At 38.7% G+C, this 27,434-nt stretch overlaps 1 protein-coding gene across 2 annotated transcripts in view; it reads left to right on the forward strand.

The window, feature by feature from the left end:
* LOC114147682 (FERM, ARHGEF and pleckstrin domain-containing protein 1-like) overlaps positions 1–27,434 on the forward strand; it is a 60,458-nt gene that overhangs the window by 25,708 nt on the left and 7,316 nt on the right. For both annotated transcript variants that reach the window (XM_028022240.1, XM_028022239.1), the window contains exons 3-18: positions 10,825–10,929; positions 11,024–11,066; positions 11,188–11,266; positions 13,526–13,623; positions 13,985–14,099; positions 15,670–15,817; positions 15,934–16,029; positions 16,103–16,266; positions 16,374–16,442; positions 16,531–16,624; positions 18,303–18,519; positions 22,703–22,881; positions 23,652–23,741; positions 25,109–25,242; positions 26,977–27,058; positions 27,142–27,379. In XM_028022240.1, coding sequence (XP_027878041.1) covers positions 10,825–10,929; positions 11,024–11,066; positions 11,188–11,266; positions 13,526–13,623; positions 13,985–14,099; positions 15,670–15,817; positions 15,934–16,029; positions 16,103–16,266; positions 16,374–16,442; positions 16,531–16,624; positions 18,303–18,519; positions 22,703–22,881; positions 23,652–23,741; positions 25,109–25,242; positions 26,977–27,058; positions 27,142–27,379 — 1,951 coding nt within the window. The remainder of the gene's footprint in view (positions 1–10,824; positions 10,930–11,023; positions 11,067–11,187; positions 11,267–13,525; positions 13,624–13,984; positions 14,100–15,669; positions 15,818–15,933; positions 16,030–16,102; positions 16,267–16,373; positions 16,443–16,530; positions 16,625–18,302; positions 18,520–22,702; positions 22,882–23,651; positions 23,742–25,108; positions 25,243–26,976; positions 27,059–27,141; positions 27,380–27,434) is intronic.

The following is a 27,434-nucleotide window of genomic DNA, read 5'->3' on the forward strand; positions in this document are numbered from 1 at the left end:
GGGTCAAAGTTACAGGTGCCCACATTCCTGCTAAATTTTTCCACTTTTCCTCTGAAATTTTGACCTAGGTAAATATTTGACACTTGGTGCATATGCACTTAATCCATGGGTGTACTTATGCCATCTCTTGGTTAAAGAAGCATAAAACTGGAAAATAGTGCTGCATTGTCCTACATAAGAGAATGTCAGAACTAGTTTTTTGCAGTTGGTTATTGTGCAGAGACCTGTGAGGGTTTATTGCCATTAAAAATTATTTCAGTTCGTCTCTTGATCTGTTTGAAATTAACTCACATAATGTATAAGGTTTGGTTGAGTTTATTCCCCTTGGAACACTACTTATTTTTCTGAAGCAGGCCGTAGCCTTGCACAATACTTCAGAATAACTGCTCTGATCTGATTATACATTTCAGATACTTGATTAAAATGACACATCATAGAAACAATTGTAAATTCCAGGATAATCCTGACGCACAGGTTTAACAAAAAATAAAAGTTTAAGTAATAGGTCAACTTAGATTAAAAGTAAACCGTTCTAAGGTTCATCAATATTCTAACAGTGTTTCCCAACCCTGGTCCTCAAGGCACACTGTCCTACATGTTTTAGAGGTTTCCCTGCTTTTATATGCCTGATTCAACTGATTGCAGTTTAACAAACGTCTGTTAATCAGTCATCAATTGAAATCAGCTGGATTAAAGAAAGGAAATACCTAAAACATGCAGGGCAGTGTGCCTTGAGGACCAGGGTTGGGAAACACTGTTCTAAAGCACAAGACCATGACATGAGAAGTAATTCATGACTTTTCCAAATCAGAGAGAGTTCGTATTTGGCATGTTTATTTAAATGAGACTAACTATGAAAGTCTCTTTCCTGGCCTCACCTTGTGGGAGCTGTGTGTCACAGCTACACCTAATTAAACTCCTAATTAAACTATCGATTGTCTGCACACACAGAGCTTTGTAAGATTCACTGCTATGAGAGAAAGAGGGCTGTCACTGGATCCTAATTCATGAGGCGATTATAACGTTTGAACAAAGAGGCACACCGATGATAACAGGAGTTAGTTGAAGTAAGTCCTTCATACTTAAAACTGATCTGTTACTCAGATCAGCTTAGGCACAGATAATTATAACATTATGTGTTGATGCCACACTTAGCTTAACTCAACAATAGAAAATAATCACACCTTTTCTCTGAACTTGCACCAAACACTCAACTTGTGCAACCTGAATACCTACTGAAATGTGTTCAAAATATAATTTTAAAGAGACAAATATTCACAAATGCATCACATGTTAACTTTCACAGCTCATTTTTTTGGGGTAAAGTATGAAAGTGCCCAATCAGACATATTAATTGAGTTCCAAAAATAGATTTCTATTAAACCAATGGTTGAGAGAGGGAAAAAAAACCCACATTTACGATTAATATATTAATACTTTCCCCCTTTTCCACATGCTCAGTTGAATTTGTGCTAGTAAAAAAAAAGGAAGCAAGAAAGCCGTCTCGTTTATGCTTTCTCTGACTGGTCAAAGCTCTACTTTTGGCCTGCAAACCTGTTATCATCTTCTGCTTTATGGTCCTTCGTCTAACAGTTGGTGGTCTTTCAACAAATGTGCTCAGCTTTGTGCTGTTGCATATTCAGCAGCACAACAGGACACCTAATTATCCTTTATGCAAAATCAATATGTTTCCAGCAGTCCAGAGTCTTGGGAACGTAAGGAAGGCAGACTAATGTGGGGTGAGCAAAGAGAGGAAGAACAGGAGGCGAAGACGGGGGCTTTGGTGAATCTTAGAAGATATAATTTTCATGGTTGTCCTCTCAGGCCCTATAGGGTGGCTTACTGTGACCGAATGACTCTGACAGCTGTGGCAACCCAATCATTACTTTTCTTTTTGGTTCTGTTGAGGTTTTTCCTTTTGAACATCAGAGTTTAGACCATTTAAAAAAAAACACACACACATTTACATTTATTTCTCACACAAACCACATAAAAACATAGACATTTCTTAACTTTCAGGTTTTTTTTAAATAAAAAAAAACCTGTGTTTATGAGTCACAAACACACTGCTTTGCACACTGGCATTGCATCTGTATGTCAGGTTCACAGGGTTATCCGGAGGATTGTCTCCCTCCGCCCATCTCTCTGTCAGCTTCACGCAGCAGCAGAGTCACCCTGGGAACCTCTGCAGTGCATGACCTGAATCTCAATGAGCTTTAGCTGCAGCTGACCTCCCTGTCCTGTCCTTCCCTTACAGTACACATACCTGCACTTATACAAACATCACGTGGAAACATTTTCACAGGACTTTCATGAATAGATGTTTGCTCCGAACTCAGTTGGGTCCTTGCATATGTTTTTCATAAGAGTTAAAGGATGATGCAGTGTGGGAACATTACAGGCGACTACTGTAAACAGCTCTGTAATCTCAGCCCTTCCCTCAGCGGTGGTATCAGGAAAGCCATGGTTCACTTAAAACTCCAAGATTGTTCCTGGGGTTTTCCGCTGCCACGTCACTGTAATGAGAGCTGAACGTTTGACCTCTTTACTCATGTTTTAGTCCTCAAGAGGGAATCAGTAAAGAATACCAGGAGATTTTATAATATTCCAAGTCTGGATAAATATAAATAATGGAAATTTTAAGTGTAGAAAATGTAGATTTTTTCCATAGTCTAAAAGATAACTAAGAGAGTTCTGAGAAACAAATAGCTTTTTACATGGATTTAAGAATATGGAGACAACATCCTTTACCTTTGTTTTGCCACATCAGAACTGATATTTTAATTCGACTCATTGGTTGTTATTATTTTTGTTTGTTTCTGAGTCACTGACAGAACCCAAAGAAAAATACACACTCTTTTTAAAATCACAAGTGACCATTTTTAACAGTTTGGACTTCTGGAACCCCTTAGATAAGTATTTTAAACTGAAATGGGAATAAACTATTTTGAAAAATTTTAGATTCTTTTCCTGGACAAAGATTGGCCCATTAAAAATACAAAAATATTCTAACTTTTTTGGTTATGAATGGACTATACTGGAGTACTACTGGGCTATGGGTTGACAGCGATGCTCTTCTTTTTTTTTTTTGTGGTGTTACAGAACAAAGACGACTAAAAACTTTTTAGTCTCGTTGAGGAGTTTAAACATGAAGTCATATGAAGTACAAAACCTGTAAAAGAGGTTCATAACATATTGTGGTTCTATTGGGTGTTGAGAGTGCAAGAGAGAGAAAACCTTTTGTCAGCTAACAAAAAGAGTGAACAAATACAGTAGTTGCTCTTTTAAACCTTTAAGTTGTCAATCTCTTGTATCCACTATAGTGAATTCAGAAATCTTGGCAGCTTTATGGAAATATCAGTGAAGATAAGAATCCACATTATCCAGGAAATCAACACAGAGACTTAGCTAGCACTAGCCACACTTGGAAAACACTGAAAAAAATTATGTAATTTTATTGTATTTCTTAAAGAAAAAATCACTAGTTAAATGTCTTATGCTGAAATGTTCATAATTGTACATCATCTGCTATGAAAATCTTTGAGTATGGAAAAGTATCGAATTTTGAAGTCTGTTTCTGATTAGATTTTTACTCACCATTTTTTATTCGACTCTAAATATCTTGAGTGTCAACTTTAACAAAGGTTTTTTTCCCTCTGTTCTCCTCTTTATTCCTTCCTTTGACTCAAACCGTCTGATCTAAAGCGCAGCTGAAAACCGCCTGCTGGGATGTGACAAATTCTTGATCTTTTACACTATAACTGCACCAGCGGGTGCTACAGGGGCAGCATAGCTGGAATATTGGAAAAGAACAATCAGTCTGTAAAAGTGAGTTATTTGATTTAGGTTTTTTATGCCTTTCCATGACAAAATACGTCCATCCATATGTCTCACCATTCATCCATCTAATTATATATTCATTCATTAGTCATGTGATTTTCCATCCGTTCAACGTTCTTTTTTTCATGTTCCATCTTTAATGCTTGACCACCACATCTGCCATCAAAAGACTTGTTGAACTTGGTTTAATTTTTTCTTTAAAAATTGAGCTTAGGAAGAATGAGAACTCTGGGAATCTGAGTCACAGAGTTATGAAATTGATAATTGGGTTGGTACTCTGAATGAACCCCTCCCCCCATTTGCTCTCACTGTCAACTTCAGCTGATCCACTGTACCACAACCAAAATATTAAAGGGGACTTGACTCCCTTTGTTCTTTCATTTTATCTGGAGCCTAAAGGCATTGGCAGTCTCTTTACCACCCATGGTACCTTCCCCCAACCCAAAATGCAAAACCTGCAGTTGAAGTTTTGGATAGAACTGCCAGTTGTTGGGTTATTCTGGGTGAAGTGGAGCATGCTAACAATTCCTGGAGGGCAGCAGTTTAGGGAGAACACAGCTACTTTACACCTGACCTTTATAGTCGCATTTTTGTCTTGACTGGAGCTTACTAACAAGCATTGGGATGTAGAGGGGGAGATCTTTTTTGGGGGGCAGGGGTTTACCCCGAAGTAGAAAGCAGGCGTGCGCAGACATTGCTGTCATCTTTATTTAGCCATCTTCTGTCAGCCTGAGCATGCAGAGGTCAGTGTAGCGATGCAGACACATGTAAACAGTAGTACAGTCTGGGTTCAAACATAATTGGGCCAGACAGACGCTTCCCTCATGCCTGCTGACTCGAACTGCGTCATCTGTCCTGGATCTTACTGATTCAATGAAAACATGTGACTATTATGCTTTTACAGATAACGGTAATAAAAATGGAGATTGCTGACATTTTGCTGCCATTCCAGAGACGGTATGAAATGTCAGCTGCAGGGCACAGTGTTTTCTTAAAAATGTAACCTTTCTGCTGAAACGAAGGCTCCAAGACATGCATGCTTTTGGTCACAAATCTTTTTCATGATGATTGAACTACTGTATATCCCTACGGTTCCAGTTGGCAATACATTCATCTCAAACATTACATTAATTTTGGGCTATTGAAATTGCATTTGAACTGGATGTTTTCCAAGGTAAAATTATAAAGCAAAAACAGCTTTATAAAGTTAAACAACAAAAAACTTGAATTTGTTGTGGATTTCATCTATTCCTGATAGATTAAAAGTTTACATATACGTTTAAATACATCACCATTTTGAAATGGTTATGTGGACTTTTGAAAAGTGCTGAGTTTGGCATTATTTTCTTGTTGTAACACCAATTGTCATCTGAACCACACTGAAATTAGTTTGGATGATAAAAAGCCACTCAGAAACCACAAAGTCAGTGTTACTGACAAAAGATTTGCATTACTGTGTCTACATTTTTTTTCAGTTTGGGGCAGAAAAAAAACAAATGAGAAGAACCAATTTCCCCATAAAATTAACAGTAATATTTTGTAATTTCCTGTGTGTGTAGACAGTAATGTAAAGAACTGTAACAGGAATAAAACCGGGATAAATTCACAAAAAATTTATTGGTTTTAGAACTTATATAGTGACAAAGAAAAGATAAGAACTATTAATACATTTTTAAAAGTAACTTCCTTTGACAATTTTTCCATAGCTGTCAGCAAAAGAGATTTTGTTTAGTGAGTTTCCAATGATGAACAACTGCAAACTTTTAATCTTCTGTGTTATCTTTATTTGAGCTGTTTCTGAGTCTAAATTCTTTCATTTATTGGATTAGTTTGTTTCATAATTTACATAGAGACTTCTACTGGTGGAGAGTTTAAAATAACTAAACATGAATGGTATTAGTCAGATTAAATTAAATTACCTTTGTTTTGTCTTTTGTATCTCCAGTGACCTAAATTAACTGGAATTGCTGCTCAGCTGTACAAGCGCCAGGCCTCCTGGGGATGCCAGTAGTGCTCAGTCCAAAAACAAAATGCCCCTTTAATTTAAAATATGTGGAAATGCCAAACCAGAGGAGTGAAAACTACATTTTCACACTGAAGGTTAAGTACTAAATTAACCAAAATAAAACTGAAGCCATGATTAGTAATTAAACTTTCTACTATAAAACGTTATCATAAAAAGAAATGTGAGCAAATTATCTTTAAAAACCATCTAATCATTTATTGTCAAACTGGTGTAGAATAAAAGCTGGAAGACATTAACCCTTTGCAGATGTTACATCTGAAATCTCTTGTAGTTTTCATAAAACAGGTACATACAGATACATCTGAAAGAAATTTACGTTGTGAGAAAGTTCAGTATTATTGTCACTAATTTCAGAAAGTGAAACTCGTACATAGATTCATTGCACATAGTGAAATATGTCAAGCCTTTTTCTATATTTGATGAGTATGACCTGCGGATAATAAATACCCAAAATTCAGAGTACTGTGAAAAAGTTAAGTATCGGAAACTCATGGTGTCACACCCTAATCAGCAAAGCAACTCAAAAACCTGCAGAGGTTTCCTGAGCATCTAAATGGTCATATTCTGGGTCAGGAGGCTACATAATCATGGGGAAGGCTGCTGACTTGACAGATGCCCAGAGGACAATTATTGACATCATGGGTAAAATTATAGAGCACTTCATGTTTCCCTCTGCTGACAATGTACAGTCATGGCCAAATGTTTTGAGAATGATTCAAATGTTAATATTTACAAAGTCTACTGCTTCAGTTTTTATAACGGCAATTTGCATATACTCCAGAATGTTATAAAGAGTGATCAGCGTAACAGCAATTAATTGCAAAGTCAATATTTGCCTAGAAAATGAACTTTGTCCCCAAAACACATTTCAACTTCATTGCAGCCCTGCCTTAAAAGGACCAGCTAACATCATTTCAGTGATTGCTCCATTAACACAGGTGTGGGTGGTGATGAGGACAGGGCTGGAGATCAATCTGTCATGATTAAGTAAGAATGACACCACTGGACACTTTAAAAAGAGGCTGGTGCTTGGCATCATTGTTTCTCTTCTGTGAACCATGGTTATCTCGAAAGAAACGCGTGCAGTCATCATTGCACTGCACAAAAATGGCCCAACAGGAAAGAGAATCGCAGCTAGAAAGATTGCACCTCAGTCAACAATCTATCGCATCATCAAGAACTTCAAGGAGAGAGGTTCCATTGTTGCCAAAAAGGCTCCAGGGCGCCCAAGAAAGACCAGCAAGTGCCAGGACCGTCTCTTAATCTTTAGGTTCTTGATATATGAGGTTGAAGAGTCACTGAGTTGAATTTATGTATAGCATTTATTAAGACTAAAATGCAGTGCTGGTCAATTTTTCTTGCTATCCTTACAACAGCAAAATGGCACCTAACAATAGTTTCTAATTCCTTTTGTTGGCCCCTATCTAAGCAACGCTCTAAAGAGGGCGTTCCCTAGTGTGCCAATTCCTTAAACTTTAGCTTTGCATGCATGTGCTCTGTGTGCGTGTGCCTTCCCACCTTAGCTCCTTGAGAATAGTAGCAATTAGCAACACCTGGTGGAACAACGCAGCTGTTGATCTTGAACTACTTTTCAGCGCTCATAAGTACGGTTGTAAACGGCATCGTGGAGCAGCTGTGAAGATGTTGTGAAGATGTGCCTAAGAGTGAGTGTCGGAAAGAGCAGGAGCTTCTTAAAGAGACGGAGTCCAATTTAAAGGCAAAGTCAAATCTCTTTTAAGTTATGTTTGATATATACAGCAGCTTCATGACAACTGAAGGTAACAGAGTTGCTGAATTGAGCCATAACACGGCACTACGTAGCTGGAAAATATGCAACACCGCCCCCTTAAGATGTATTGACAGTGCGTTTATTCTTGCTGGATAAGTAACAACGCACACATCACTCTTATGGACTGGTGTGTCATTAACAATGTTTTTGTGTTGCCCTTTGCAGTGACACGACTCCTGCATGCAAAAGCTGCATTTAATCAAGTACCGGTCAGCTTTAATCAGCCTCTGCCCAACCTGTCTCTGCATAGAGTGTGGCCTCTTTACCAACAATGGCACAATTACATGGCTGGACACAAGAGCCTCAATGAGAGGCTGATAGCTTGTCTATGCTTGGTTTAACTGCATGGAATGAAAGAAACATTGAATTTATTCTGGCTATGTTTTGCCTTTTACACACAGCATTCTCTCAGTACATTACATAATGTGTGTATCTATGTATGTTTGGACTGGTGACCTTTTTCTCTGCAGTCACCCTCACTGGTTCTGTCGCCATATGCAAACAGCTGGCTCTCAGTAATAGAAAACTCTCTGTGCAAGCTAGGAAAAAGTGGTTGATCGTCTTGTTTGGGGGGAAGGTTTTCCATTTACATGAGGATGTGTAATCACTTTGACTAAGCTGACAGAGCTTAAGTTTTTATTCTTTAAGCATTTAGAGGAACACAGGCAAGGTCATTTAAATTTAAAATTTGACAACTCCCTTTAGTTGCACCAGAGAAATTCTTGTCCTAGCATGCACCTCAGCATGTCCCTGTCCTTTCATGTAAGAACTTCGTTCTTGAAACGTATTAAGGCACCGCTCTGAATCGGTATCAAGCCAGGAGGGATTCCTACTACAAACACTCACATTCTGAAGCTGAGATATGCTGTGCACTGGTGCAGACCAGTCACGAGGAAGCAGCCAGGCAGACGTGTTCCTGTTGTGTGTGTGCCTGTGAGTCAAGCCGTGTCTGAGTGTCTGTAACAGAAATATGTTGGGAAAAATCCCTGACACCAATGTGACCCCATGTGGGAATGTTTCTCAGTTTGATTGAGGTAGATTTTTTGAGGTTTGTGTTTCTCGCAGTGCCCAAAAGTGTGCAGTTAAGTTTGTGTGGTGCTTGAGGGAAGACTGAGGTGGTCAGGGGAACTTTTTATCCCACCCTGATATGATTTCCACCTCAAAGGCTGCTGGGACTGTCAGCAGCAGCAGCGACACTGAAAATCCAGATCAAAGCCGAGGTTCAACCCACCCCCTTTGGCTGCAACATGCATGATGGAAACTTATTCTTGGCAGGCTCTTTGAACACTAGCATGGAAGCAGAAAGGCCAAAAGAGACATTTGTGACACAGAAAGTGATACATTATTAACATTAAATTGGTTTATAATGTATAACTAGTAGGGCATTTTAAGTTTTTCACACCCATTTTGTGTTTCTAAATTGGCGTCTTACAGCCACAAACATTTTGAGGATTTTTAAAGATTTTTTTTTTTAAGGATTTTATGTAGTAGAACAAGGATAGACAAGATTATGCATAAAAGGTACTGAAATTATAAGTGGTTCTGAAAAGTTTATTGTGCATTTTTCTTCAACACAACTGCATTGAAAACCATTTGTCAATGCAGTTTATTCTGCAGCTCTTTTGCAGCATGTTTCTACCAGCTTCACACTTTTAGACTGTACTATTTCTGCCCATTCAAAAAAAGTGAGACTCATTAAGTCTCACCACATATTCTGTGTTGGATTTAAATCTGAGATTTTACTAGGCCAGTTTAACACATTATTCTGATTTAATCTAAATCATACCATCATGTCTCTAGCTGGACTTTGACTAGAAGATGCGCTTCAACCCTAGTCTCAAGTCTTTAGCAACCTTCATCTAGCCAACTATCATTTCGACCAGTTTCCCATCCCCCTCCCGAAGAGAAGCATGCCCACAGCATGGTACTGCACCCACCATGTTTCACAAAGCTTTTCCACCGATGCGGTTTGAAGCCCATTCCAGTTCCCGAGCATGATTTTGAACCAGTGTCATATGTTTGCTCTAGACGAACGAGATTCTCCAGTGCCCTGTTTGGTTCCAGTTGGTCATTGTGGAATACATGGTGTTTCAGTGCAAACCTGAGACATCACATTGTGCGCCAGTCAAACTGCACATAAAGAAATAACAAGCACGGCAGCAAATACAAAGAAACTTTTTCTGCTTCAGCTGGAGTGTTTGAATTCTCTTTTGCCGCACATAAAGGAACCTCTGTAAACATGGAAATAATGCATCTATGGCATCAAGGTCTGTTTTGCTATTAAGCTCTTCTGCTTTTCTTCGGAGTTGTCTGACGCCACCTGTTGATTATGCATGTTTGGTTACCAAAACATATGGAAAAGGCAGTTGGTTCTCACGGGAACTAAATAAAAATCAGCTTTCAGAGGCATATGAACTGAACCAGTTGTAGAACAAGAGTTCTTTCTGTGAAAACCCACTAAATGGGAATGAGGATACATTGTGCAATTCTGCCATCACATATAGCATTTTGCAAGTAGACCAACTTTTTCAGTTTTGTTTTCATTTGGTCTGAACGCCTTACTATATACAGTATATATACCTTAAATGGCTTATGTTGAAGTGCCAACAGGGCTTCTTATGGAGTTATTAAAAAAAATTTAAAAAGTAATTTTTTCTTGTCATTCTTCCATAAAGGCTACATTTGTAGAGTGCACACCTAAAATTCTCCTGTACTGTGAATCTCTGTAGCTTCTCCAGATTTACCATTGGCCTTTTGGCTGCTGCTCATGGCTGTCCTTGCTTGCCCTGTCAGCTTAGGGGTACAACCATGTCTTAATAGATGTGTTGTTATTTTGCAATGTGTTTTGCTTCAAATATTGGGTTAAACACAGCTTGGAATATTGTTTCATAACACAATAACCGCTTTAGCTTTTTCAAATGTTTGTCCCTTATCTTCTGTAGTTTTTCTTGGTCTTCCTGATGCTGTCTGTTTACTAATGTTCTCTAACAAAACTTTGTGGCTGTTTAGCATCAAGGCATATTGACTTATTCTGTCGTCAAGAAATAATATGATGTATTTAAGCTCATAAAATGCTTTAAATGTGTTTAGGTGGAATACTGAAAGTGGAAAAAAATTATTGCCTTTTCTGCTTTGTGTTAAGTGTCGTCCTACATGATTTTGTTCACAGCAAAAAGCGTCGGGCAAGGTGCTATTTGACCTGGTGTGCTCCCACATGAATCTGATTGAGGGTGACTACTTTGGCCTGGAGTTTCAAAACCACAAAAGCATGATGGTAAATAAACAACAAATAAAACCTCATCTCAAAATTGCTCACATTATTTGTTCAAAAACTCATACTTGAACAAGCCTCTTCTGTTCTTTCACAGGTTTGGTTGGACCACATCAAACCGATTATTAAGCAGCTTCGACGTAAGTGTTTCAGTATGCTGTTTAGTCTTGTTCTTCCTGGAGCTTATAAGAGAGTAACTGCTCTGTATAATCTCCTTTTAAAATGCAAATGTTCTTTTATTAATGAACCTGTTCCACACAGGACCGAAAAACACAACCCTGAGGTTCAGTGTGAAGTTTTTCCCTCCTGACCATGCGCAGCTGCTGGAGGAGCTGACGAGGTGAGCAGATCCTCTTTACTCCCGTTATCTGGGGGATGCGTTTGTCTTCTTCTTGGCACAGAGGCATATGTTTGTATACATGTCAGTGTGAAAAGTCTCTGCTGTAACTGAGGCACACATGAAACATGGTCCCTGACTCCATGATGATTTATTCCCCTTCAGGTTATGGGATTCAAATGTCATGGTTGCCATTTCACTGGTTTAGCCCTATGGAGATTAGCGATGTAGAGCTAATGATTTTCTGGTTTCTGTTCTGTAGGTATTTATGTGCTGCATGTTTTTAGGAGAGCCCAGAGAAAAAAATTGGCATTCAACTGATGAAGCTTAGACAATTGCTTGACTGTTCATATAAGAAAGATATTAGAAAGCTGTTTCTATTTACAATTTTTTTCATTAATATATACAGTATGTTACTGTTACTTAGAGCATTTAGTGTCTTGTTTGTTTCAAACATAAACATTCAATAGTTTTAATCTTAGACTTTTTTTGTTGCTTGATTTGTTATGCTGTTTCTGAATTAACTGAGTATTGCAGTTCAATAATCTTATCTTAAAAATTGTTTTAACCCTTTGTGATATTAAAACAACATATTTCAACACATCCAACGAACAGCTAAAATCTACAAATACTTGAGACCCCCACTAAAAATGCTTGTAATGGCCTATTTTAGTTGTACTATTAGTTGTTTTGCAAACACTTGCCAATAACATGTCAAGTAGCATTGTGCCTAGATATTTTAGCTTTCTAAATTTAATTTAATTTTTAATATTTTAGTCATGCTCTACAAAAAAATCCACAAATAGTCGATTTTTAGTAAATTATTTGGAGTGAAGTTTCACAGAAAAATTTGTAATGAGGCCAATCTGCTAATTCTATACAGCGACTAGGCAGGAGTCCACTGTGTTTCCAGAGTAAACCTGCTCATTGCCTTTTCTACTTCAATAAGATCTCAATATCTGGGATCTTATTGAGATTAAATCCATTTTCAAAAGATCAGTGGTGAACATGCTGATTAGTTTGTCAAGTTTTAACTACCTTGGTTGCTAGCCTGCTTTTTATTTTCTGACAGAAATGGTAACAATGAGGTTTTTGCTGATGTTTGTTTCAATACATTGCTACTTTAAACCATTATCTGTGGTTCCCCTTCCCAGTCATTAATCTTGAAAGCCCTCTTGTTGCACCAACAAATTAGCCACAACTGTATTAATCCTTTAATCTTGTGGCTTCCGCTTTTATAAGATTGGGCGGGAAGGATACCAAAGACATCCCTCTTCCCAGCAGAACGTTTACCAGAACTGAAATCTAGTCTCTCCAGAAAATTCTGCTTGTGTTCAAGTACATTTTTTTTTCTGTCATAAGTCATGTCTCATGACCACAGAAGATCAATGGAAGACCGACCAGTAAGCAAGAGTTTTAGTTTTTCACCTAGCAAACAGATTTTGAGCACAATACAGTTGTCAGTTTAAAATATCCAGTTGCCTTTACAGTACTGTAATAATGGACCAGAATTGATTGTGCAGAAACTTGTGTTATAGCTCAGTTTCAGAGCCCTATTTAACATCAGCATCAATAAAATAGATTGTAAATTTTGTTACTATGATTAATAGTGTTTATTTGCATTATATCTCTAAAAATATTTATTATATATGCTCTTTTCAGATGTCAATGTCTACTTAATTTAGCATCTACATGATGGCAAAAACAGTTATTTTTTTAATTTTTAATTTTACTTTAAGAAGTGATAGACAAACTCAGGCAACAAGGGGTTAAAATGTACCCAATACAGTCCACATGAGGTATTTTTTAATTATTAGTTGTATTCCCATTACAAGACATGGAGGAAACAGTTATATATGTTAAGCCAGTATTTGGTGATTCTTCTTTTTATTTATTGATTATTATATAGTCTGTGGTTGTTTTTAGTTTTATTACTTTTGCATTTGTGCATCAATTCAAAACTACAACCCAACAAACAACTGAATTTACTTAGACATCACAAACAGAATTCACCTTTGTATGTTTTTGTAACAATGAAAAAGTTTCAGTACATTTTTTTCTTTGCCTATAATACAAAGCAGCAAATGAGTGGGAGTGCAACTCGATGATCCATGTGACCTGAGAAAACTCTTTGTCTCTTTAAACAGTTTTTTTCTACTGATAAATTCCTAAAGTGCCAAATTCAATCTTGTGTTCATGTTGACTCTCAATCACCTCTGCAGGCTTGTTAACGTGATATCTATTTTTGTGTTTTGTGCCTAGGTACCTGTTTGCCCTCCAGGTCAAGCAGGATCTCTCCAGTGGACGTATGATGTGCAACGACACTAGCGCGGCTCTGATGGTCTCCCACATCATTCAGTGTGAGGCTCGCAGGGCAGTTTTATGCGCTTGGCTCAAGCCACCAAAGCAGTGATAGATCTGACAACTGTCTTTTATACATACACTGCTGCTCTTTTCATGCGCAGCTTATCAGCAAACATTGTCATGCAGCACACGGCGCAGCATTTCAAATTGATTAACTTTGTGTTGCTATGGAGACCTCGGTCTAATGTCTGAATGTAATCTTGCAGAGCTGCAGCAGAGCAACGACTCATTTCCATTGCTGGTCATATCTGGAACTCTTTCTTTATCCTGTTGCGATCGAAGCGTGTTTCTCCCCGTGCAGAATCAACTCTAAAGCTGACTTCTTTATTTTTTGTCCTTTTTTTTCTTCGGTTTCAGCTGAGATTGGGGACTTTGACGAGAGCCACTGCCGCTCACACCTGCTAAACAACAACTACATTCCAGATCAGATGCCCCTGATCGACAAAATCATGGAGTTTCACTCAAAGCATATGTGAGTGTGTGATCTTTACACCACAGTTAAAATAATAACACAAGGTCAGTGGGTGAACAGACATTATTCTCCTCAGCCGTGAACCGGAAATGTTGTTACAGACTTTGTTATTGTCCCACTGGGCTGTTTTATTACTCAAGTGACACATTCAGGAAAGCAGCCACTGAATGAATGGGTTATTTCTCAGCATGCTACACACAGCACTTTAACATACAGTATATAATCTTACATTGGCCAGGTTTTTATAACTTGTTTTACAGCTTAATGTAAGTCTTTGAGGCTTTATGTCTTCCAGCTTTGCACATATAGAGACTTTGTTGGCTTTTTTCTGTGCAAAACAGCTCAGGCGCAGTCAGATTTGAGCATATGTGAATGATTTTCAAGTTTTGTCTCTAATGCATGGATATACCTTGATCTATACCAGCTCATTGCAGATTTGGCAGTGTTTAAACTACAGAAGATTTTATCAGGTTTTCCTCTCCACAACTTTAACCAGCTTCTCTTTCCCTGATGAAGAAAAACATGAAGCAAAAAGCTACAGTGTCCCAAAAGGAGATTATAAGCTTCTTTTAGATCACCAAGTGACACGCATGCACACACACACGCACACTCCCACACACAGACAGCTGTCTTTAGTTGGGTTAGTGGGATGAAACCCAGTTTTTTACTCTATTTAGAGATGACTGATGCAGAAGTTTGAGAGAAGTGAATTTGAACTTGGCTTTTTTTGTCCGACTACTTTTTCATTCTATCTAGTTTAATGCCATTGGGAGTATATTACTGGAATGGAACCCTTCCAGATCTCCTCACACCATCCAGCCACTCCATCAAGTATTTCTCATAACTTATTTAAGAAGAAGCTTTGCCAACACTTCAGTGGCCTCTGCGTCACAGTGGGCCATGAGCACTCAGTGGTCTGCCGCTGCAGCTTCAGACAAGCTTCACTGCGGGTGAAGCTGGTTTTTACCACAGCTGATAACGATATCTGTGGCTCCTCTGGCCGGGTGCCATGTTGAGTTGAATCCTTTGTTAAGTGGCACACAGGAAACAGGAAGGCTTATCTACGAGTGAGAATTAGGAAAGTTAGTTAAGGTTTGCTGCTCCTTCCCCCAGCCACTATTTGTTCTTCAAAAACTCAACCCTTGTATGACCTGTATGAAATATAAAGTGTAATGTACACACACTTTTAAGCCTAAAGTTAGTCACACCCCTGGTAGAGTGGCATTTAAAATTCTTTTTTATTTAACTAAGGCAATTTTTCCTTTATGGAAAAGTTTAAATGATTTGTTTTTTATTCGATAACAAAACAATGTAGAAGGGGTATTACTTAAAAAAGTAATTTATTTACAAAAAACTTTATTGGCATTACAGCAACCAAACCGGTCTTATTGATGGAGTCCTAAATTATCTGATTCTAGTCACCTGCCTGTTTCTGTTTGCATCTTCATCTACAGTGTATTTCAATACCTTTGTGATTGAAGAATCATGCTTTTGAATGCACTCACCCTCCTTAGAAATACAGATGAAACATTAGCAGCTGTAAATATTTACATTTATCTGTGTGTTGTAGAGGTCAGTCACCAGCAGAGTCAGATTTTCAGTTGTTGGAGGTTGCTCGCAAGCTGGATTTTTACGGGACTCGGCTGCACCCTGCCAAGGATCGGGAAGGTTCGAAGTTAAGTCTGGCTGTGGCGCACACGGGCGTTTTGGTCTTCCAGGTAGCTTCACACAGACATTAATGTGAACATCAATTTGCTTGTTGCGTTTCTTAGTCATTCTCACTTTGTCAAAAAAAAAAAGGCTTTAAAAGGCGTTCAATTTTTCTCCATCTTAGACACACACAAGGATCAACGCATTCAACTGGTCCAAAATACGCAAGTTGAGCTTCAAGCGAAAACGTTTTCTCATCAAGCTAAGGCCAGATCTAAACGTATGTTGTTTTATTATACTTGGAGAACACAAATTGCTTCAGGGTTGTAAATTATTTCTCCATGTTATTTCAGAGCTCCTGTCAGGACACTCTGGAGTTTTTGATGGCCAGCAGGGATTGCTGTAAAGTCTTCTGGAAGATCTGTGTGGAATATCACGCCTTCTTCCGCCTCTTTGAAGAACCTAAACCCAAACCCAAGCCTATGCTCTTCACCCGAGGATCTTCCTTCAGATTTAGGTGGAGTTTCTTTCTTCAACAGGACTGCAAGCATTTAACTTTCCTAATAGTCTACTACCGCCCTTGTAGAAACACTCATTATTATTTCTCTTGTGCTAATACTGCAGCGGTCGCACACAGAAGCAGGTGATTGATTATGTGAGGGAATCAGAGTTCAAGAAGATCCCGTTTGAAAGGTAGAGTCTAGACACATGCTGGGCATTCTGAGTTCAAGTAAAGACTTTCACGATGTAAAACACTGACCTACATCATCCCATCTGCCAGGAAACACAGCCGGGTCAGATACAGCAGTAGAGTTCAACACAACAGTCGCCTGTCGCCGCTGCCTTCTCCTCGCCACCATGAAGTGCCATCAGAAGTTAGTCTTTCTATGCATAATAAATGTACCCAATAGATTATTTGTTGCTTTATGTATATGCCTGTGTTATTTTTCTTTAGTTATTCACGAACATTGTCTATGAATTTATAAACTTACCTTTTTGCTTGTTTTGAAGTAAATATTAACCCCCAAAACCCCAGTGATCCATAGTTGGGTTGGATGAAATCATTGTTCTCTGCTTGACAGCCTGTTGTTTAATATAAATAAATGGAAGTGGAAACTGCCGAAGACTATTTTGCAACACTTTTCACACACTTTTTGACATTTTGTCACGTCACAACCAAAAACTTTTGTAAATTTTAAAGGGGCTATATGTGATGGTTCAACACAAAGCAGTGCATAACTGTGAAGCAGAATGAAATGGTGCATAATTTTGGGAATATTAAATGAATAAAAAGGGAGGCTTCCCTATTTTCCTCTAATATGCCTAAATCAAATCTAGTTGAACCCTGAATCCGCCGATACATAATCTAAAGTTATTATGAAATAAATAAGAGAATAAAATAAGCAGTTGGAGTGATTTCTATGAAATGTTTATTTTGTAATTATCAAACTGGTTGATTGCCGTGAGTTTTTTTCCCCCCCAATATTTGTCGGGGTCAGGCAGGGTAGACAGAATCAGGACCCTGTCTGTTTTGTTTTATCTTGACGCATACAATTGTTAGCTTGTTAAATTAACATTGTTTATTAACATCAAAATGTGGAAGATGTTTTACTTTTTTTCCCAAATATGAAGCTTAACCTTACACATTTATCCAGCCCCTCAGTACAGTTCTACTGAATAGAAAAGCAATGGTGCAATTAGTACTTTAATAATGTAGCATAACATGTGCTCTCCACCATGTTCAGACTTTCGCAGTTGTGGAAGTAGAAGTGTTATTGACATTTTTAAATGCCACATAAACATCTGAGTGTTCAGGTCGGCTTTGTGGACACCTGCCTGTTGCACAGCTTACATAGCGACTTATCGACATCCTTTCCTGTTCATCTGTTGCACAAGAAAAATACCTCCTTACAATAACTTTACTTTCATCTTTTTAACAAAAAAGGTTGCTAAGGCTCTTATGGGTGCACTCACTATATCAAGGTAGTTTTACTTTGACTCTGAAGGGAACAGAGAATTGAGCATCTGTGAGTCTGTTTTGGAAAATTGTGCTTGTGTTTGGGGAAATGAGAACAACTCAGTAAATGTCAACAAACTAATTACTATCATAAATATTGCTTTTTGTATAAAGGTCCAGTTGACAATCTGCCAAGACTCAAAAAAGTGACAGTTTCCACCACGTTGTGCTGGTCTATCACATTAAACCGTAATAAAACACATTAAGATTTGGGGTAGATGTCATTGCACCAGTCTGCTTGTTACCATAAATGTTTACTGGTCTTTTTGCCATTTATGTTTATTTTTGCTTCTTTATTTCTTCTCAATATCACAAAATATCATTGTGACTAATGCTAAATTAGCAACATCAATTTTATTTTGGTGTTTGGTGTTTCAGTCCTGTACATTTGATCACTTAAACGTACCTGCAATGTATTTAGTCAAGCACAAGGAACTAACAGAATATTTTCAGGCGAGGAGGAATTGACTTAAAATCCTCAGTTGTTATTAATTACATAATTTCTGAAACTCTTTTCCTTTTTCCAACTCTGTCAGAGTGGTGTTCCTGAGGACTTCTCCTCTTCTTCTCCTCCTCGCCGTCACTGGAAGGAGTCGGTGCTTGTCAGTGCCGAAGACCCAGCAGCTTCACGAACTTCAAAGATGAGCCCAAACCATCAAAGAAACGGCCACGAAGACAGAAAGGAGTCAGTTTCCAAGCCTGAGGAATCAAGAGGGTCAACACGACAGATGTCCCCAGAACATCCGAGCAAAGGTCCAGCATCTTGGTTTGCCAAAGGCAGCAGCTCAGCCATCAGTTGTGTAGGTAGTGAGTTGAATATGGGAAGTGAGCAGGCCAGCAGAACAAATCAGAGTTATGGTGAGGACTTCAATTTGCGTCGGGGTTCAGGTTCCCAGCAGGAGCATTTACTGGGTAAGATGCAGTACAGAGAATCTCCTTTGCTCAACATGAACCATGAGCCATATCGGTCTCTCACGCAGTCACGTCCAAAGTTTGACCTTAGTCCTGGTTACAGCACAGTGGGGAAAATCAGAGGCCATAACAGAGAGAGGCAGAGCAGCAGCCCCCTCCCAGGTCAACATACGTTTGGCTCAAGGAGTGTTGTCTCCAATCCTGCCAATAAACCCACCCACCGAGCACCTTCTCTCACTCACACTGAGCAGAATGGCTACACGCCGCCCCTGTTTAATGACACAAGATGCTCCCCCCACCCGAGCCGATCGCTGGGCTTACACAGTCTCCAAAAAGTACATCACACCTCATGTGCAGACCCACATCAGGGTGCATCCCCTCCAGGGCCAGATTCACGCCCGGTTATGTCTCGGGCCGAGCGCATGGCAGCTCTCGAGCGCCGCATGATGGCCAACGGCCTCACGGCACCGGGGAGGTTCCGGGCCGGAAAGAAACGGTTAGGACAGGTTGGAGTCAAACACTTGGAGGCCGTGCAAATGTGTGAGGGCTCCACCACCAGTGGATCAGAGTCAAGCGAGTCTGAGGGAGAGGACAGAGAAAACTGCAGCAACAGTACGGTGGAGGCTAGCTCTCCTATACCAAGAAACAAATTCTCCTTTGGGAGCCTCCAGCTGGACGAGGAGGCAGAGGATGAGGATGGATGCCATAATTTTAGTGATGAGGAAGGTGAACAGATTTTCAACTGTTGACACATTAACAAACCTGAGAAGGGAGTCTGAAGCTTGTATCCGGGAATCCTTGTTGTGTAGGAAAGTTTTCTTTTGCATTTCAAAGATTCACTTGTTTCTGAATTATTTTTTGATATCAAAACAGACACTCACAGCTGCCTTGTTAGGTTGCCACACTGAATAGTTACCTATTGAGCACCGCAGAAAATGTGGTACTGATTATATCAAAATGAAAGGCATAAATGGCGAAAATGTTGACTTTTAAGAAAGTTGCAAAAAACTGCCTTTTTCGTGCCTTTTAACCTCTGTCAGTAAGATATGTGTCTATAATCACATGTAATGTCTCCTTACGGTTTTCTATCTAGTACTGGCTACCATGACTTTTTTTAGTGCCTTGCAAAAGGACTCATAACCGGTGAACTTTTTCACATTAATGTCAAAATCGTCTGAGATTTCATGCTGTAAACCATCATGACGTAGTGCAAAACTGTGAAGTGGAAGCCAAACAATGCAGAGTTCTCAATATTTTTTCACAGATACTATCTGAAAAAAAGTGTGCATGCATTTGTATTCAGCCCCCTGTCCTCTGATACAATCTATTCTAACTGCCTGTCAAAGTCACTAAATGATAAATTAATTGGTTCAATAAGAAGAAAAGGGAAAAGTATGGCAGATGTCTGTTTTCAAATTCGATGCAAACTCACGTATTCCTTCACAAGTCAACTAAATTCTAAATATTACTGATATATTTGTAAAAATATTGGGAACCAGATGTCCTTTTCCTTCCGCTTCTAAATTATGTGCAGCTTTTTGTTGGTCCATCATCTAAAATTTAAATAAAATTAAGTTTGTGGTTTTGTCATTACAAAATATACAGATTTAATAGGTTTAAACACTTTCGCAAGGCACTGTATTGTTCTGTTTTTAGGACGTAAAATTTCCTCTGATATGTTATCAGTTAAGACTGAATTGGGATTTATCTGTAGCTATCTAACAGGTTATCTTTCTGATTAGGGTGCAGAATCCAATGACATCCTGCTAAAAATATCTACGACTGATTTGTATTTAGTATTTGTTTACAGAGTCAGTTGTTCTTTACTAATCTGGAGCAAACTTTAAATAGTTTGAGTCCTGTCTTGTATTGACACGTCAGCAATATGCTAAACATACCTCATAGCAACAAGTAAAATAGATGTAATGTGCAAGTGACGAGCAGCTTCTTGATCAGGTTTTGGTGAATGTAAATGTGTGCTATAAGATAATTTCTCATTGTCTTGCATGTTTTGTTTTTTTTTCTTTGCAATAGCCACTAAGCAGAGTTTGCAAAAATGGCACTGCACTTTTTTGCACTTGTCTTTTTTCTCGTGGTTTAATTTGCAATAATCTCCATGTAACACATGTGTTATTTTCCTTTTTTGTGTCCAATGTTCACTGTCTGCATGAAGCTAGTTTTTTCCTCATCTGCGCATTTCTGTGCTGTGTGGAGGGGGAAGCATGGTTTTCATTCTGTGGGTTCCCTTTTCTGCAGTGATCTGATCACCTGACTCACCATTAGATTATTTCAAAGCAGGGAAACAAGAGCTTGGCAGCGTCTATGTTTGTGTGAAAGACACTTTAAGGGCAACATTACCTCAAAGTATAAAGCCTCTGGGTTCATCCATCATAGCAGGCTGCTTTTTGTGGTGTTCCTTGATATTTTTAGCTCTGGCATAGACACAGATGGTGATTTTATGAGATACACAAGTATGCAAAGTAGTGCGTAATGAAATGGAAGGAAAAGGGATACATGGTTTTACATTGTCTTACAAAGAAAATCAAGAATCAGTTGCATACATTTGTACTTCTCTTACTCTGATACTCTCAAACGAATACTGTCATTTTCCTTCCACTTCACAACTATGCACACAATCAGTTGACTACGTATTGGTCTGTTATATAAAATCTATTGATATATGTTAAGGTTTGTGGTTTTAACTTGACAAAATCTGGGAAATGTCAAGGGATATTAAAACCTTTGCAAAGCACTGCAGGCTTGATTCAATTAGCTTCCTGCTTTTATACCCGTTACTGATGCAGCATGAGTAAACAACCAGATCACTGTAGAACCGGGAACCTTATGAGGAGCACTAACCCATGTAACATTCATCTTTGCATGTCCCAGCTTTATGGGAAAGACTCTGTTTGTGTGTAGGCGTGTGCAGGGGTGTGTGGGGGGTGTGTATGTATGTGTTTTCAACCACTGGTGTCCTTCAGGGTGTGTTCAAAGTCCAGGACGGTGGCTTGATGCACATAATCCTGTTCTGTCCTACCTGCATGTCCTCTGCTGTATGTACTGTAATATACATGTTGCTCTATCTTTCACTCTGCTGTAATTTATCTGTTCATTTTCTGTGTGCGCAGCGTGTGATCGGAGGATGTGGCTGTAAATCTAGGCTATTAAAAGCAACCTAATAAAAAATATATAAAACATTTTTATAGCTCTCTGTCACATGGTGAAATTAGTCTTTAGACTGATTTGCATCCCCTTATACAAACAAGATCAGTTTGTATTTTTTTATGATGGTTTTTTTCATCTTTTTTTTTGGTGCTTGATTGCCGTTGGTATATATAGTCTGGTGTCAATAGTACATATTAGATCCTTTTTGTCCTCTAGTTTTTGTGAAATTGTTATTTCACACTCGTTTGTAGCATCGGTGCAGATGTTTATGTGACTCATATTATCAAGGTGGTAGTTCTTAAACTAGTTTGCGTTCTGTTTTATTCCTGCTGATGACACAGAGAGGGAGATGGGCGTGTTGCAGCCACAACATAGTAAGTAAGCTGAGTGAACGTTGTCGGAGCTGATGACAGTAGTTAAGTGGTTCTTCTCGATCAGCCTGCTGTATGTGTCAGCTTGTCCCTTTATTGACGTGGTGTAAAACGGCTACTGTGAATTCAAAGTGAGTCATGACTGATTTTTTTTCATTTCTTTGCTCTCTCTAAACAAAACCCCCCTAACCAGTTCCACCTCACTGCATTTATGATTTAACATTAGTGGATTGTTAAATAGCTTGGATCTCATTAGCACTTCGTCATCTGGTTTGGTTTAAATGTTATCCTCAAATGGTAAAAATACATTAAAATGTCAAATTCAGTTATCTTCCTACAATGTGGCAAATTGCACCCGTCTGGGCTAAAATTATTTAAATTGAGACTCTTTTCCTCAGCTCAATTATATCCCTGTATTTCTATATTAACACAAACTGATACTTTCCTTCCTCCCTGTGGATTTTATTTCTTCTGTGGCTTCACGTCAGGTGTGGCTCCCCACAGCCCTCCGCCATCCGGACACCCCCATGGGATGGTGAACGGTCAGAAGTCCCTGGAGTTGTGCAGCAACAGTCTCGACGGCCGTCAGCCTTCGCCTCTGACCAGCCCGCTACTCAACGACGCCTGCAGCATTCGCACTGATGATGAAGATGAGGTCCGGAGAAAGGTTTGTAAACTAAGCTCTCAAACCTTTAAAGCCTCAAAAAACTTTATACCAGGATTGCTCTGTATTTTTGCTCTGTCCATCTTCCCATGTACTTTAAAACAGTATCCCTAAAAAAAGCATTCCCACCACCTGATGCTTTGCCATTGGGATGGTGTTTTCAGGGTATTTGGCAGTGTGACCACTTTTGGCTTTCATTTTGCCAGTCTTCCAAAATTATGCACTCCTCGACCTATAGTTGCCCTGTCAATAGTCTTCCACCTAAATTGTGCAGCTCCTCCAGAGTCACTGTGAGCCTCTGGGCTCCTCCTCTAATGAATGGTATTAAAACCCTTGTCTTGTTAGGTTTGCGACTCTGGGTGTACTCTTGCCACTTTGGTTGAACAGTTCTTCATGAAATGTTCAAAACTAAAGAATATATTTCACAGGCTGCCACTGTTTACAACTTCTTTGCATATTTAACTCTGACCTTCACATTTATATATTGGACTTGGAGGTATCAAAGTAAAAAAGACTGAATTTAAAATGTATTTATCTTTTTTAGATTTTTATTTAAAACAAATATAAGACCCATGCATTATGTTTTTTCATGTCATAATCTCGCTCTAGGTTGCGTTGGTCAATTGCATGAAATCTGAATTAAGCACATGTTAGTTTGTGTTTATAACACAAACCACAAGGTACTTTATATGTCTACTTACATGTCCTGATGAATGTAACTAAAAACAGGTGCTACTACCTTTTCAGTATCTTATCTGATGTTTACTATCCAGAGATTTCCCACTGATCGAGCCTATTTCATCGCCAAAGAGCTGCTGACCACAGAGAGGACATATCTGAAGGACCTGGAGGTGGTGACTGTGGTAAGATGAGCATACATCAGCATGCCTCTCTGCTGTTTGGTCTCTCCCATATGCTCGTCTGCTTGGGGAAAAGCACTCTCATTGTTCTGGTTTATCAGCTTCGTTGCAACACGACCGCCAAATCACATAGATGGGCAGTGACACACAAACACTCTGGCAGAAGCGATTTCATTTTTTATTCATTCCCCACTCCCGAGCTCTGAAATGTATTTATCCATGTCACACGAGGTGGTGAATACTAAACCGTGTTTGTGTTTAAAGAGGAGGTTGGATTTAGCAGTGCGTTCCCTCTGTGTGCTTATTTATTCAATTCTCTCGGATTTTATTGGCTGGATGCAAGCGTGCACACCCAGCTTCGTTTGATACCGTCTCAAAGTAAACCTGGCAGATAAACAGGATATTAAACGTGTGTATTGCTTCTTCAACTGTAATTGAGGACGGTCTTTTGTTGCCTGATTTATCACATGAGGAAAATGGTAGCTTTTGTCATTTTGGAGGTTTTACTCACATTTAGCTTGAATTCTTTTAATCATTTAACTGTATATGTTTGTGTGTTTGTTCATGTGTTATCTCCTTCCCACATGCTGATTGGTGTTGCTTCGGTGTTGAGGGTGAAGTCATCTGAATAACAGCTGAAGCTTTGTTTTTAACCCTTATAAAGAGACACTTACTTTTCCAACAGCCCATTTCCCTTTCCCATTAGAGCTTCTGAATGAAGCTGCTCTCAATCCGTTCTGCTACACAAAACATGTCAACAAGAACACAGATAAAGTGATTCTGGAAGCAAGATTCTGTAATTTAACTTTATTTATAGAGCATTTGTTATTCAGTCAGGTGTAACACGAAGGTCTTTACAGAAGTGAAAATCAGGAGGATGGATAAAAAAGCACTACCGAAATATATTAAATAAATTATTAGCTGAAGTAATTAAACAGAATAAACAAATGATTATATTGGTGATAAAATTATCATTAAAACTGAGAGAATTATAGAGAATGAGGCTGTGTGGAAACTTAATCAGATTAGTGAAGAAAGACTAGAGATATACAGTACATGTATGTCTTTATTCGTAGAAAACGTTTGACTTGCTACCCTGCTTGAGCTTAAAGAGCATAACACTAGAATGCTGACGGTAAAGTAAACATATTAAAATTAACTTTAGTATGCTAATACATGAACGTTGGTATTAACAATTTGCAGAGGCCCAACTAGAGTCCTCACTTGAATCTGATAGAGAAACTTTGAAGGGAGTCAACCTTTGTTATGAAATACCTGAGACTTAATTATTCAAGACACAGTTAATCTAATAATGAGACTGTAAACTCTATTCCTATGTGTTAATCTGCTCTGCAATATGTGTTTTCCAGTCTTTCCAGAGTGTTGTGGAACAAGACGAGGCGACCCCTGACTCCCTGAAGAACACCATTCTCTCCACCTTTGAGCCGCTCCACAAGTTTCACACTGGTTTCCTCAGGGAGGTGGAGCAGAGGCTGGCTATGTGGTGAGCCCCATTTCACTTTTAAACTACACCCAAGATCTTATTTGAAGGCTTCAGAATGCAGTTTGGATTTGGTCCAATTTATCTGAATTTTTTATTTTTATTTTTATTTATTTTTTGAAAAGGTAGCAACCCAAGCAGCTACCATCTCCGTTGCTCCAAAAATACTGGCCTGTGCTTTCCTGTGGGTTTGTGCTGTCTGACGTGCTTTAATGATGCTGTGCTTTATTGGGCACACAAACAGCCCCACATGGAGACTGTGATGCATAAACACAGTCAAGCTGTTACAATTTGCAGGCGTTTACTGGCGATTGTCAGATGCTAGAACTTCACACGAAAGCTTAAAGTGATAGCGCACTATACTCCACTGATAAGAACTACAGTCAGATGTGAATGCAAATCTCCTTGGCCTACATATGTCTTTTGCTTTTGGCTTTGCATATTCAAATGTAAAGGTGAAACTGTTGTGAACATCATTGGAAATCTATCTGGTATAGATGAATCAGGATGACTTTTAAACACAATTGTATTTATTAAAATAATGAATAACCTTACTGAGTACAGTATTTAGATCACCAATAGCCCACAATCCTGTGTGGGTGATTTTTTTGCTCAAGGGAGACACCTACTGGTGGAACACCAAATTTTATTGGTTTTCTCTTTTATAGCTATTCTGGGAATCTTTTTTGAATAAATTAAGTTGAGTTAAAATCTGAATTATTTTGATGTGAAGAGTAAATGGCAGATGGTTTTACTTATTATTATTATTATTATTATTATTATTATTATTATTATTTCTTTTACATATAAAATCAGTAACATGTGGAGTTTTTTTTTTCCATTCATCCTCATTTTATTCTGACACCCGTAAAGCAAATCCACATCAACCAATTCAGAAGTGTCCTGTGAAAGGTTCAGAAGTTTTTTAGACGCCATCAGTAAAGACCAAGAAGTACAAAAGACAGGTTAGAAGGGTCAGGTTAAAGAGTCAACTTTGTTGTAAATCATTTAAGAAACAGAAAACACAGAGAAGAATATATTTTGGTTAGATGAGATTAAAATCGATCTTTTAAGTTTGCATGCAAAATGCTACATGTGCTAATATCTAAACCGGCACATTACTCTGAACATGCCATCTCTGTACTGAAACATGGTGACGGCAGAATCATCCTCTGGGAATGCTTTTGTTAATCAGTAACATGGCAGCTAGTCAGAATTGATAGGAAGGCAGGGAATCCTTGAAGAGACAAAAGACTTAAGATTGTGGTTGAGGTCTACCTTCCAGCAGGACCTTTAACATACATTCAATGGAGAAATTTAGACCAAGGTTTGCTCGTGTTTACTTTATGCCATTAAAGTTCAGACCTAAGTTAATTTGTAAATATTGCTGAATGTGAAAAACTGGTGGAGAATATCCAAAAAAGGTTTAGTTTTAAATTAGGTAAAGGGTAGCTCTATGAGCATAGACTCAAGGGAGTTGGATAGAAATGTATGTCACACTTGTCAGACTTTCATTTGTTAAATTTGAAAACCATACATCATTTTTCCCCCATTTTGCAATTTGTGGTTGCAACATGGTAAAAATGTGAAAGTGTTCAATCTCTACATCAAAGGAAAAGTTAGTCACAAAAGACAAAAAAATAATAATAATAATGAAATATTTGTTTTTCGCTTTAAATCTTGCATGACTTTCTTGTGTATTTGTAAAACTGCAATACTATTTTTTTCCTTGTGTAGGGAAGGACGTTCCAATGCACACATTAAAGGAGACTACCAGCGCATTGGAGATGTGATGCTGAACAACCTTCAAGCTTTGAAGGTGACTCCTGACCTAATGTTAACATCGATGCTTTTGAAAACCAGCAGTGTATCATCCTCATGTATTACACTTCATGCTTGCAGCCTCTGACCACAAACATGCACAAGCACTCTGACATCCTCCTTGAGCTGGAGAAGGCGTGCAAAGCGTCCCGTAGGATGGAAAATTTATGCAGAGACTTTGAGCTGCAAAAAGTGTGCTACATCCCCCTGAATGTCTTCGTCCTGCGACCTCTCCACCGCCTCATTCACTACAAGCAGATCCTGGAGCGCCTGTGCAAACACTACCCAGCCACTCATGAGGACTTCAGGGACTGCAGAGGTGACCAGAGCTTTTAGAAACTCAATCAGCATTTTTTTCCTGGTTTAATCTAGCA

The sequence above is a fragment of the Xiphophorus couchianus genome, chromosome 7 (genome assembly GCF_001444195.1).
Source record: "Xiphophorus couchianus chromosome 7, X_couchianus-1.0, whole genome shotgun sequence".
Lineage (NCBI taxonomy): Eukaryota > Metazoa > Chordata > Actinopteri > Cyprinodontiformes > Poeciliidae > Xiphophorus > Xiphophorus couchianus.